The sequence below is a fragment of the Centruroides vittatus genome, unplaced genomic scaffold (genome assembly GCF_030686945.1).
Source record: "Centruroides vittatus isolate TY-2023 unplaced genomic scaffold, ASM3068694v2 contig_7, whole genome shotgun sequence".
Lineage (NCBI taxonomy): Eukaryota > Metazoa > Arthropoda > Arachnida > Scorpiones > Buthidae > Centruroides > Centruroides vittatus.
Window position 1 is genome coordinate 2,280,457 of NW_027122442.1, and position 14,618 is coordinate 2,295,074.

Genomic DNA, 14,618 nt, shown 5'->3' on the forward strand with positions numbered 1-14,618 from the left:
TATCTCTTCACAATTGGACTCTTTTAAAAAGATACAAAAGGATAGGAGAATGGATGAAATTTGAAGGGGATGAAAAATGACGAATGGAAAATGTTTTCGGGAAAGTGTCATAAAAAATTTTTATTGTCGTTCTAGCCTATATATGTGTCTCTTAATTGTCTCCCGTTTTGCACCTGTTCTTCAGCGAAAAAATATATTTAAAAAAAAAAACTGTATATATGTATATGAAAATAGTGTAGAGAGTTAATGGAAATATGGAGATATTCTTTTTATTAAGTATTGCTGTTCTACTTTCGAATAAATAATGATGTTCAATAAAAATAGAAGATTTTTGTCGAGTAAAAAGTCTTTTTCTAGAGGTATTATATTTGAAAGAATTAACTATCGGAATCTATTTCTTTTTCGTTCTGTTATAAACACTGTATTAATTTATATAATGTTTTAATTGTTTATTCGTTATTCGGATTATAGAATTCGTGAACTGATTAGTTGATATATACTTTAATGTAGAAGCAATTGGATGATATATAAAGTTAACTTGTATGTTATAGTTTATTGTGTGCGATAATACAGAATTTCGCGTATTATTCATGATGTGATTTGTCCTAATTAACTTTGTGATATAGACGTATTTTGCAAATAATACTTCATTATGTTTGTTTGATAATACGATATTATATGCAAATATTGCTCAGTAATGTTACTTTATTAGTACGTTAAACACTTCAATATTATTTTATTTAATTTCATTTCACGACTGTACAATGAAATAGGAAATTTTGTACGATAACATTGAAAATATACATACGTTTCTCTTTAATATTGCGTAAAGATATAATTTATACAGTAATACCGCTTCCACCTAAATTTAAATTTAATTGTCATTAACTAGTTTTTACAACTGGAAAATAAGAGAATTTAATTAATTAATTATGTTTAAAACTTGAATTATTTATAGTTGTAAACAATCAAGTTACGCTTTAATAAATTTTATATCTAGTTTTGTATAAATTTTGCTTGAGGAGCTTTGACGTATTAACCCTATGAGGATGAGCAAATCGTTCATTTATCGAGTGACAAGTTGATCACTTTGTGAATAGAGAACAAAGAGAATCCCTGAGTTATACGTCACACTAGAGACGTTGTATCACCGAATAGAAGATGGCAAATCCTTCTCTTCAGATATAACAATTGCAAACATATGTCTGATCATATAACTTCGAGGATTATCGAAGTGAATGCATTTAGAAAATTATTATAATTGTTTTAAAACGTATAACTTTATTCATTTTTAATGCAGATTTCTGCATTAGTCCAATTATTTCTATATTAATATTCTATCAGATAACGAGATGGATATTTGCATTGGTAGACGTTAATGTATGCAAGCAATGGCACTTTATGTTATTTTTTTTCTATGCAACAAACTCCGTAGTATTATCACTAATGCTTCTGTTTAAAGTATAAAGGATAATATGAATATTAATGGAGCACTTTTATTATAAAATTAAAAAAAAAAATTATATTCTCAATTTTCAAAATTCGATGTTATTTTTAACTCGAACTTTACTATTCATGGAATTTTCTAATGGAGTTTTAATGACGCTAACTCTCTTCGTCTTCTCTAAATTTACTCAGCATCCTCGCGTATCAATATATTTATAGATTAATAGTAAAGAAGAAAAATCGCCTAAAATTTAAATTTAGAACCGTATTCATTTTGTTGAAATAATAGGAAAATATAGAGAAGGTTAGAGAGATCATCTCCTATCATCTTAACATTATTACAAACTCATTACGACGTTCGAAATCCCGAAAGAATCTGAAGATATTTGATGAATCGTGTGCTGTTACCGTAGTAACGAACATCATCATCGAAAATGTTCGACTTTAATTACTCTCCCGTTACTTTTTTCTTATTTTACAATCCTTGTCTTTATTCTTTTATTCTAGTTAAATTCGAAACGCTTTGATCTATCGAAACTATATTTAAAATTTTAAAAAAAAAAAATTCTATTTTTTTCAAACTCTCGAATTTTTTTCAAACAATTAATACAAGTAAATTACATTCCGAGTAATCTCCTGTATAAAATCGACAATATTTTTCAACTCGATCGTATCTGATAATTATATATATATATATATAATTAAAAAATTCATAAAATATCTTTAAAATTAAAGCCCTGAAATATATAAAAGCCCTTAAATATTCCATTTATTAATTTTCGTGCTAATTTTTGGCTATGTATATACTTCACAGGCTGCCGTAAGAACTTCCTCTAGTAGCAGAAATTGTCACTATATTTTCAGTATAGGTTCATTCATAATTTGAAGTGAAAGATTTAATGTTATAAATAAAGGAGAGCCAACGTATCTTTAACGTATTATCCCTAACGATCCATTAGCAAAGTTGAATAGTGAAGTTTAATAAAATATTTTACTTTTATGAAGAGAGTAGATAAGTAGCACGTTATTCGTCGTGCATTTTCGTGTCTTGAGTAATATGCAAATTACTTAAGATATGAAAAATTGGTTGCAGAAAATCCACATTCTTCAATAAGAACCTCACGAATCTTTTGTGCTGTATAATGCATTACTTTTTTTATTACTTTTTTTACTAAAGTTAGATACTCGCTTTATTTTACTGAAAATATTATAAAAATGGCCATTTGTTTGAATTTTTATAGAATTTGCATATTTTAAACTCATGAGAATAATGTAAACTTTCAAAAAATACGGTTATATTGACAAGTTTTCTGTTTTCTCTTGTTAAAAGCTTAATGCACATTCTCGTATAAGAGTTCAGAAACAAATTTTACGAGCATAATTAAGTGTAGAAGTCTGTAATTCCGATTATTGCAGACATATTAGCAATATGGCGACTTATATACGTAGAGTAGCGTGTGGTGTCTTTTTACTCCAGCATAGAAGATGCATTTTCTTCGTAATTAACTCCTTTATTTTATTACTTTTTATTTGTAATATTCGTATTGCTTTTACGAATTTACGTTTTATTTCTACGTAATATATTTTAATCATTTCCTGTATTTACTATTGTGTATGCATCGCTACATACTACTACAAATACTACATTTGCAATAAATTATCATGGGTACGATGTAAAATTGTTTTTCATATCTGTGATTTAACACAATTTTCTCGTAATCATGGCAATAATATTGCTCTTTACAGGCGGAGTTTACTTTTAACACGAAAGTTATTGAATTAAAAAAAAAACACCAAGAATATTATTTTTATGCAAATTTTGACCATTAGCGAACTTTCAGAATTCTCCTATTTTTCATATCGGTAGTATAGTTTGTAAGCCAGGAAATTCATCAAAATTGTTTCCCTCTAAGCGTCTTGAGTATAGATGCATTAAATCATTTCAATCGAGAAAGAATTTAATGCCATAGGAATGGCCGATAAAAAATAAAATCATTTTATTATATGAATAAATTTCGATCAACAGAAAATCAAGGAAGACCTATCAGCAGCATCACTTGTCTTCTTGTCCTCGGAGGAAACGTTCCCGATTTGGAAGAGCGGCGGGGGGGGGAAATGCAATTTTACATTCAACAAAATGATCTATCGGAAAATGCTTTTGGTGGTTGCAACAGCAACCGGAAGTTTAAAGTAGTGTACAGGAAATGACGTCAGTTGTCATGGTAACTCAGAAAACCGTTATCGACTACACACACCTGGATTGTGTGTTCCACGATTCGGTTCAGAAAACTAATTTTCCTTCAGTTGAACTTGTTCATTGATGTATGGACCACTCCGCGTAACAATACGATTACTTTGGTCTAGATGTAAGATCTTACATTTGTTACAAATAACAACCATCCGATTTTTATTTTTATTTTTTATTTTCTTGTGTGTTTTCTTTTCTCTCAAAGATTTCTTTATCTTTAAAACACGACCGGAGTTTATAAATAATTTAAACATTTTAATTCATTTATATTCATGAATTTCGACTGGTGAGGTCATAAAATTTAAATATTAGTTAAGCTTAATTACTGGAATTTTAATTTATGAAAATATTGACAATCGATAAACCACGAAAGAACACGAGTGAAAATTAACCAGCACTTTCTATCGATTTTATATCGGTTTAACGCAAGCCACTACTGTTAGGTTTTCTTCTTTTTTTTTTAATTTAAAAATCATTAAAATTTAAGATATTAGCTCTAACTCTAACGATATTAGCGTAATGTCGACGAGAAAATACAAGAAAACACAAACAACTTATAACGAAAGAGCAAATTTTGTATTCAAACTCCCATCAAAATGGTTAATGTTGTATAAGATACAAACAGAAAAAATAACATTTTCTAAAAAACTGAATTTAATACATATAACAACATCCCATTTAGGGAAAAATCCCTGTCGTGCATCAGTCACTTCGCTTCTCGATGATGTCGTACTTCAGTTTATATTTAAAAAAAGAAATCAAATAAAAATTGTTTTTGAGCAGTTTTGCTTTTTTTCTTCTTCTGCTGGTAGAAAAGATTGTTACAACATCATCATCATCTTCATCATCAGCAACTTGTTATTTATCTTCGTAGTGCAAACACAGGTATATATCCTAATTCATCTAGTGCTGTTCGCAAGTGTGCATGATACGATACACAAATATTACAAACGTACAACTGGTGTGTACAAGTTTTATGGTCCATGAGGTGAAGAGAAAAGAATCAAAAATGTAGATGTAACTGTTGCTAATAAAAATACAGCTAAAAGTAGGCGATCGCACACTAAGGCAATCTGTTGCCATTCGCTTTTGATAGCATCACGACGTTCTTGTTCAGCGATTCTCATTTCATTCTTCTCTATCGTCTCGTACACTTTATTCAAAACTCTTAAGAATTGTCGTTCGAATTCGTCGGCCATTACGTCACCACCTGCACTGGCAGCCATTTCTTTACGATGTCTTAATCTTGGTGAAAAACTATAATGTTCGATATGATCTAACTCGATTTTATCATCTTTGCTTAATTGTTCCTGAGGATAACCTTTGCTCGGTTCCTTGTGCTGTAAAATAAAATTAAAAAAAAAAATTAATATAATTTCAGTCAACGTTTAATGCAAAGTTTTCTCTTAATAACTTTATTAAAACGTAATTTCGTTATCGGTTTTCTTTATGTGGACATGATATACGAGCCATTAAAAAATGAAGCAAAGTACGGTTATCTCTTTATTAAATGGGTTAAGTTATGGCTAAAATTTAATATATTTAACATTATATACTACTACAAACTGTTTTATCCTAGTTAATTTCATTAATTTCCTTTTGATGCCTAAAATCATTACTTAAATCATCAACAATTCAATACCCTTTAAGCGATAGCAATAATAATAATCATGCGTTTTCATTAATAAAGAATTCAGGAATTTTGATATTTCCGGATATATTATCGTCGCGGAATTGTAATATTTCCAAGAATTTTAGTAGAATTTAAACAAAGCAAAAGTTTAATTAATTTACAGTAAGTTGCAAACAACGGCTTCTTGCCTGAGGTACGTCTCGCGACAATATGCAAATTTTCCTCTTCTCATATCAATTTTGCTTTTAAAATTGTTTCAGGTGAATGCCCGCTCTTAATTGAATTTATAAAAGATTGACAACAGGTTTTTGAACCTGTCGAAGTCATTTATATACATATTTTAACACGCGGTCTTACCTTGCTGTCTCGATGTTTCGCAGAGCAATTAATAAACACCATGCGGGCAAGACAACCTAAGACCATTTTTCTAACCAGCTTTGGTACCTCGATCCCCCTCTTTCCTCTATGATGCACATTTAGCGTCAAGGCCGAGAAGATTGTTGCAAATGCTACCAAACACATCGTAACTGCATAATATAAGCCTGAAAAATTTCAAAATTACTTCTTTAATATAAACTCTTGATAATTTTAGGAGTTTTACTATTGAACCTAATAAAAATTGGATGGTTTATTTTACGTGAAAAAGTTCAGATGCTTGTAATTTATTGCTTGCAGTGAATGAAGGTAACTCAATAATGTCAGACGATTGGACGGCCAAGGAGATTTGGACGTCAGCTTACTGCTTTGGGGAACCCGGAATCAAATCCAGGAGGCCGAAAAATCTCGGTAATTTTTATGGGAGGATCTGCCCATCAATAATCTAGTGGATAAAACCACTGAACAGTGGTAGTTGGTGTGGATTCGCGTCTCGCCAACAGGCTAGTCACGTGGATTTTTCCGAGTTTTTTTCACGTTAGTAACACCTATATAGGGGCCAGATTCTCATAAAAGCTCCCATGAAAATCCACCCGCGGTTAGCTCCCAAAATGAAAATCCTCTCGTGGCTAGCTCCCATAGAAAATCCTCCCGCGGTGTCCTCCTTTGAAGATTCCCCCATTACCGTAACCCTTTGAACCAAGCCAAACATGTCCTGGATTTTTCGGGGTCTCGTTCCTCACTATCTGATTACCTCTATTGTGGGTTTGACCGAACCCACGATGGGTATGGAAAAAGTCTCTCTTAGGGCCCATAAGGCGGAATTTTTAGGAAATATCGTACCAATACATTGTTAACTAAATAAAAATTTGAATTAAATATATTTTTACTTTCGTTTATTCTCCATTTTCGGATACATGTGCGAATTGTCTTCTGTTTATTTTTTTATAAATTTTTTTATATCGAGTGGCTGGTGAATATGATTATATCCAGCGAGTAATACGGCAATAAATTGCAAGAAGCGAGTGATAGCGACTGCGATAAAATAACAGCAATTTTACAGGGTTTCTTATCGCTTCTTGCAAATTGCCAGCTGTGTTAACCCGCTTCGATAGTTCTAAAATGAGAAAACACAAAGGGAAATTTAATAATAACAATAATAGAAATTATATATATTTGAAAATACTCTGATAACTAGAACTATTCTTAAACTCTATGACCTCGTGGCGTTCATTAGAAATCATTATTAAAAGGCCTGCTGTATATCTCTTAATTTAATCTGTATCAGGTATCAAATTTTTTGTTTTTACATAAAACTGAACTGAAATATTATAATATATAATATTTAATGTTTTAAAGATATAACCACAAAGGTCTTAAGCTATCATGTGATTTCCGAATTCACATCATGTATTGTGGCGATAGTACAGCGTAGGAATCTTATTGGAAGGGATAAAAGTCTGTACAGTTTATCTCTGCTATATTTCTAAAATGTGATTTATCATCATTATTATTACTGTTATTACGGTTAAATTTTTGTTCAAACATGAACTGCAATCTCCGTCACATTTCTGAAAACAGGAAAAACGGAATATCCGCCCGCAGATAAGCTTATTATTTTATGTTAGTAGAACGATTAAAATTGTTTATTAAAATATATTAGGTTTCACGAGATTTTTTAATTTTTCCTATCTTCCTTTAATGCAAATTTTCACTTATTTATCCGTTTAATAGATGGATTTTGACCAGACTAAACGAAACTTCTGTATATGTTTTGCTCATTAGCATGCCACCATACTGTGCATTAGTACACCTGAGTTTTGTTTGCCAGTATCAAGTGACTTAAAATGGACGTGTTTATTTTCTGGGAATCCAGGAACAAATTCTGACGAACAACCAGGAATTATCCATGGGTGGTCGGTGCGACGTATTCAGGACTGACCACCATACCGCCTGCTCCTATCACCTGGCTTCCTGCATTACGGACTCTGCCGTACTTGTAATGAATATGATTAAAAAGGCCTTCTTAATGACCAAAGGGGAAGTTTTAAAAATGAGAAGAGGTAATTATTATTAATGAATAGAGAATCCAGATATACTTTGTATTTAGAAGGGATGAAAAACGGACACAACACGCATTACAAAATTTTTTGTTACCGGAACTTTATTCACGAAAAACCTTCAGAAAGGAGGTGCAACTGCGCCTGCACAACTCCTAAATCTGCCGCTATTAACAGTAAGATGAAATTAGAGTTTTGGGTTAATGTTACTTCCTAACCTATTCTAATAATTTTGTCGGTAATAATAATGGTAATTTATTAGAAAAGGTAAGGTTAGGTTAGAACGTGCGTCCCCACTGTTTCCTTTCTTCTATTTGCTGGATTCAGAAACGAGCCACCATTTTGGAACCATAGGTAACATTAACCCCCAGAAGAACTTATTCGCCGGTTAAAATCAAGAAAATTATTTAAATAAATGTATTACTTTCTTTCGAAACAACTTTCTGAACATTTTAGTAACGTCTTTAAGTAATCTGACCCCACCAAGATGGCGCCTGTATTGTCCTCAATTATTGACGGATTGTCCACTCTATTAGTTAAGATCTCTATGAATATAACACGGAATTCGAATTATACAAAAAAGTGTTGCCAGTTGTTATGTAACAGCGCTACTAGCGGTTAACGGCAATTTATTTTCAGCCTAGTACTTCATGAGTACATCATATAAAGATCTTTTCTTCATTTAAATATTGTATAGATACATTTTTTTTCGTGTTTGGATGAACATTAAAGAACCATCAATAAATTTTCCATACTTTGTTACGATGATTTTAGATTTTAAATTGAAATATCAATCTAACGTTTGTCAACCCCGACTAAAAGATGGATGAATGATGATCCATTTTACGAAAATTTGAGGCTTTAAAGAAAATTACTAAGAAGAAAATTAAAAAATATAAAAAGAAAAATTTATGATGAAAGATGGATAGATAAAACGTTTATTCTCACGATAAACATTTTTACAGATATTTATTTGCCGTTTAGTATAGAATAATTTCTTTTTTCTTTTTCTTTTTTTTGAGTTCTTCAACTCCCTGAGGATTGTTAAGATGAAACAGCTTATTTTTATAATAAAAGAAAAGTAGGGGGAGGAAAATGGTGACATCACCTTAAAAAATAAAAAAAGAGTAGAAGCAAGCTAAAGAAACTTGATTGATGAAGGCATTATTGTTTCTTGACTTGTGCTTAGAGGCAGATTGTAATAACTTTGCATAAATTGGACGTGAATAAAGAAACAATACACGAATATTTTGCCAGAATAGTTTTAGAATTTTCATATCGAGAATGTAAATTAAGGATTGATAAATTTAATTTTACGACAGATATTTATCAAAAGTACGTTTAGTAAAATTTAAATTTCCATTCAATATTTTTAGAAAGGAGATACGAGTTTCTTGAATGGGTAAAAATAAAATAAGTTAATAAAAATTTCGATAACTTGGCATTTTACTTTATCTAAAACAGGTCAAATATAAGTTGAAACTTCTTCGTTTCTAAAAATACGGATAAATTTCTGAAGAAATGAGTTATCTTACAATTAATTTTTAGAAATTTTTGTTACTATTCTATAGATATTTTGAAGAAATAAAGAAATTTTAATATTATATTAATTTAAAATATACCTATAAAATACATAATGATTGTTTTAATTTCTATAATATACGGTATATATTTTAAATTAAACTTATAATCTCTATCATAGAGTATTATGAAACTATAGCGCAAACATTAAAATGAAAATAAACTCGTAAAACAGTAATAAAAATTTTTGACTTACTTATAAGTGGTGTTTTTTGAGTGGGAGGTAAGCTTTCTCTGACTACCATCAGATAAACAGTAATGGATAGCAAGGTACTGATACCCAAAGTAATCTTCTCACCCGATTCAGAAGGAATATAGAATGCCAACAACGATATGATATTGATGAGTAGACATGGTAGTATCAAGTTAAAGACGTAGAACATGGGCCTTCTACGCAGTACTAGAGTATAAGTTATATCCGGATAAGATTCTTCGCAACAAGAATACTTCTGAAGATGAACCGAGTAGGTGAACTCGTCCAGCTCGAATTCTCCATTTTTTTGGTAACTAGATAGATCACCTAGTCCACCTTCTTTATTTAACTCCACCTGCGAAACGAGAAGCAGAGTTGGATTAACTTTAAACTACTCAGAAGTTAAGCAATGTAAGATAATACGTATCCTACAATAGTGCTATGCTGTCAATTTTGTATGATGTTTAATTACACCGCAATAGGTACAATGTATCTGTAAGGTCTATGACACCAATAATTAGTTTCGAAAGGCGAGTAGTGATATTATGCTATCCATTAAAATTGTCAACAACATCGGAACATTTTAGATAATTAGCACTCTTAGTACGAGTGGATATTTCGTGTAACAAGTGCATGTTTAGTTATAAATGCTAGTGATAAGCAGGACGAGTTTGTTTATTGTTAATCAATAACAGAAGTAATGTTCTTCGTTTGTAAAATCTTTATTTTGTACTTTATCAACTCACCTGAAAACCGTCGTACGTCCAAGATGCAAATTTCATGGCGCACGTTTGCACGTCGAACGGAAAATATTCAACATCGATTTCGCAAGAACTTTTAAAAATTCCATGAGATAACCATATAACATCTCCACTGGAACGTATCATCACATTAGTATTAATAACAGCTGTTTTGTACTGCGAATCTGCACTGTAAATTAAGGAAATTAAAATCCATTTATATAAAATAATATACAGAATAAACTGTTATTAAATATAATAATTTTAGTATATAATAGAGATAACATTATTAATTTAAGTGGTCTATTGTTAAATACGTAAGAAAATACTTTAAAAAATTTTATGCGATCTGAAAGACGATTTGTTGAAATTATAGGAGGAGGAGCTAGTTTGAATTTTCTAACCAATCGGCGTTAAGTTGTCCATAAATCCAACCAATAAGTTTAAAATTTTTCTTATTTTAAATTTAACAGATTATTAATAGACCTAAGGATTTTTTGCTTAAGTTTTTTCATTAATTAAGTTATACCAAACTTTTTATATTGAATTAAGCATATTACTTATTATATACTTACTTGTTATATAATATAATATCGGGTTTCCAAACCTGATTAACTGGTATGCGAATAACGTTAATACCTCCAAAGTCTGAAGTGTTCCACCTAAGATGAACATCGTTCCATTTCTGAAATGTAAAGGTTAACATACTTTCAGTGTATAATGCAATCATTAAACTTTAGAACACCCATAACCAGGTAGTTCCACTCAGAAATAACTAAAGATACGCCTTTTAAATGCAGTATACTGTAATTTTAAGACTTAAAAATACATTAAAGTACCGCAAATAATTAATTTATGTCATCCGAACCTGAAAATAACATCATTTTGAACCTCAATAACTGAGTTACTTTACTTAGTTATTGAAGTAAATATCATTCTCAGATGAAAAAATTAAATATAAATAAATATTAATTATAAAATATTTTGTATTAATTACTACTCACTTGTGTAAGCCAACAGTTTGTTGTCAAAATTTGGTTCCTTTCGTCCTATATTATTGTAGAAAATAAAAAAAAAAGTTTATGTCGGATTATGGCTTTTTCTTTTTAATGTAAGAAAACAAAGAACAAGATATCTTCACAGCTTACCACGTCGATGATTTGGTGGAGGGCAAGTTCAAAGGTCACACGAAGAGCCTGCGACGAATTTTGAGAGGGTCGGACGGCTGGATCGTAATTTGACATTAAGTAACGAGTCAAACGATACTCTTGCTCGTCACTTCGAATGAAAACAACTAAAAAGAAAGAAGAAAAAATATAAATAAATTGTAAAAAATTTCATTTCTAAAAATCTAACTTGCTATTTCTATATGAAAAAAAAGTGACAAACAAAACATTTATTTTGAAAAAAAGAAGCCACTTTTAGATGAAAGGAACAGCAAGAAAAACTTGGAAATTTCAACAAAAAGACATTCAAGAAATTAAATTTTATAAATTTTAATTTTTTTTTTCTGTTTTCGAAAATTAAACTTCGTTCAAGATAAAAGAATAATCAGAAATAATAACAACTTTTACTATACAATTTTATGATTTTTTAGATAAGAAAATTTATCAAATTGCAAGAAAATTTAAGGAAAAAAAAAAGAAAAGATATTTAAAAAAAACAGAAAAATCCTAACCAAGATACATTAAATTGTATTAGGTTAACTCATTCTTTTTTTTTTTTTTTTTAAATAATTACATTTGTCACTTCTACTGTCAATTTGTAAATCGAGTTATATTTTTAGAAACACCTTCGGCCATATAAATATATCTATAAAACAATTTCAAATGTCTGTAGAATTTATATATATAATTCTTTTTTATAATTTTATCTGTTAAAATTATTCCATTTTACATTTAAAAAAATCCGTGTAATTTAATTCTAGAAACAAAATCATTCAGGTATTCAATTTATGTAAATAATACTTCGTTGCTTGATGTCAATATGAAGACATGTTTTTTTTTTTTTTTTTTTTGATATTTTTCGTTTTTACGTTTAACGTAGTTAAATTATAAATTAAATCATGATTTTTTTAAAATCTTCGTTTGTCATTAAACATGCGAAACACATTGGATTTAATGAAATCAATAAAATTCTGTTAGTGAAAATTAGATTTTCACGCTAATCGACAGTTTTAATTATTTGTTGGAAATGAGTTTCTTCGTTTAAGTTTATAAGATTTTTTTTAGGGTTTTTGCTAATTTTAAGGAGTCTTTTTTTAGAGTTTTTAGGGAACTTACACATATTTCGAACGATTTTTAAAAAATTTAGGGAGTTTCTCAAACTGTTTATCACTTATCAAGATACTTTTTTTTTATACGTTTTAGAAAATTTACAAGTAGTTTTAGGAAATCTATTAGGATTTTAGGGTGTTTATAACAGTTTTCGGGTAATATATCAAGATTTAAAAGGAGATCTAATAATCTATAAAGGATTTTTAGGGAATTTATAAGGATTTTCAGGTAATCAATAAGGATTTTTAGGGTATTTATGAGGATTTTCAAGAAATTTATTAGGCTTATCAGAAAACTTTTGAGAATTTTTTATAGTTATTTTAAGGAAATGGATAAATATTTTAGGGATTTTTTGGTATCGATATTAAAGAATGTTAAAATATTATAATACATCTGTGTACGTTTTCTTTTAATAGATAAAATATTAAACACAATGTATGACAAACATGGTCCACAAATCAAAACCTTAAATACTAGATAGAGCATTGTACCTTTTAATATACCACGTTATACTTCAAATAACCTTATATCTAATAAAACTCCTACTACATTATTTAATATTTGGCATTTGCAATAGAGAAAAAATTAATTGTATTGAATTAAATACATAAATTTTAAAAAATCAATTTTTAAATGAATATATATATATATATTTAAAATTTGTAGTGAATGATTCAATTTAAAAAATTTATTTTGATTATTTTTTAAAGATACTTTCGTAGACTTTCAAAGAAATTTAGGGATTAAGTTTTCAATTTTCAAAATTTCCTGAAATTGTATACTTTCATTAAAAATTTATAAATACATTTTTACACGATTCATATCTAGAATCCCATTGAAAGTTTCAGAATAATCTTCTATATATATCTAAATAAAGGATTTATAAAATTTCTCTCAGTAGGCACAATAATAATAAAGTCCAGTGCATTTTGTATAAAGAGTAAGTAAACACAATAAGAGAAAATCGAGTGCAAATGTTTAAAAGAGTGGAATCATAAGTAGCATTTTACCATTTAAAACCTTATATACTTAGTAGAGTAGTTATAGAGATATCACTTGGGATATATTGACATTTACAGTTGCAACAAATTAATGATTATAGCCTCTTGAGAAACCAATTCGCTCATTCTTGACTCTGTTAAATATTTTACGAGTTTAACAACATTTTCTTCCCTTCCTTTTTTCGTTATTTCCTAAACCTCACCCTTTTAACTATCGTTGATAAGAAGAATATAATAATTTTTCTAGAAAAATATCACTTTAAATCTCATTAAAATTCATTCTTTATTAAGTTTACATCATTGGAAATTATCAGATAATATAAATTAACCGTCCATAAACAATTAACTCGGCTCATCTTAAGAGATATTTTCTAGAATAGGTTACGATTTTCTCTAATACTTGTCAACTACGATAACATTAATCATCTTTAAACATAAATGAAGCGAATTTTATGTTTATAAAAATATATATATATATATATATTTAAATAATCGTTTTATCTTCCTGGAAATATTTATATTAAAATAATTAAGTATATATATAAAAAAAGAATGTGTTATCTACAGTTTGAAAAGATGCAAATGTATATAAACTAGTTGAGGTTATAATGTAGATAATAAGCTCTCTCGAGTTGGAATCATTAATTTAAAGTGTGTTAGAGGTAGTAGTATAGGTGTGAAAGAGATAATTAGTTAACATTAATGAGATTTGGCGATGATACCTCTTAAAATAAATGATTTAATGGATATGAGCGAACAAACTATCGCACAACAAGTTTTTAAATACAATTTATATCATTTAACTACATCCTTACTAATTTATATTAGCAATTTTCTACATTTAAATGAAATTTTATCGTATAAAGAAGACATCAATATAAAATCCTATTCGATAGATAAATAATGTCGACGACGACGATGATGATCATGATCATAATGCTGTGAGTTTTTGAAAAAAAGTATAATTTATAATTTTATTGTTGAATATATGTAATTTCTTTAGGAATTTTTTTCTTTTTGGAAAATCAAATTCGTTTATTAACTGGATATTTTCTTTAAATTTGA

The 14,618-nt window shown here is 29.0% G+C and overlaps 1 protein-coding gene across 1 annotated transcript in view; it reads right to left on the reverse strand.

Moving 5' to 3' along the window:
* Positions 1–4,268: 4,268 nt before the first annotated feature.
* Positions 4,269–14,618, reverse strand: part of LOC136980432 (neuronal acetylcholine receptor subunit alpha-10-like) — a 44,007-nt gene continuing 33,657 nt past the window's right edge. The window contains exons 3-9 of the mRNA XM_067276538.1: positions 11,425–11,570; positions 11,281–11,325; positions 10,852–10,961; positions 10,283–10,466; positions 9,540–9,891; positions 5,685–5,869; positions 4,269–5,034 (exon numbers count right to left, since the gene is read on the reverse strand). Coding sequence (XP_067132639.1) covers positions 4,669–5,034; positions 5,685–5,869; positions 9,540–9,891; positions 10,283–10,466; positions 10,852–10,961; positions 11,281–11,325; positions 11,425–11,570 — 1,388 coding nt within the window. The 3' untranslated portion in view covers positions 4,269–4,668. The remainder of the gene's footprint in view (positions 5,035–5,684; positions 5,870–9,539; positions 9,892–10,282; positions 10,467–10,851; positions 10,962–11,280; positions 11,326–11,424; positions 11,571–14,618) is intronic.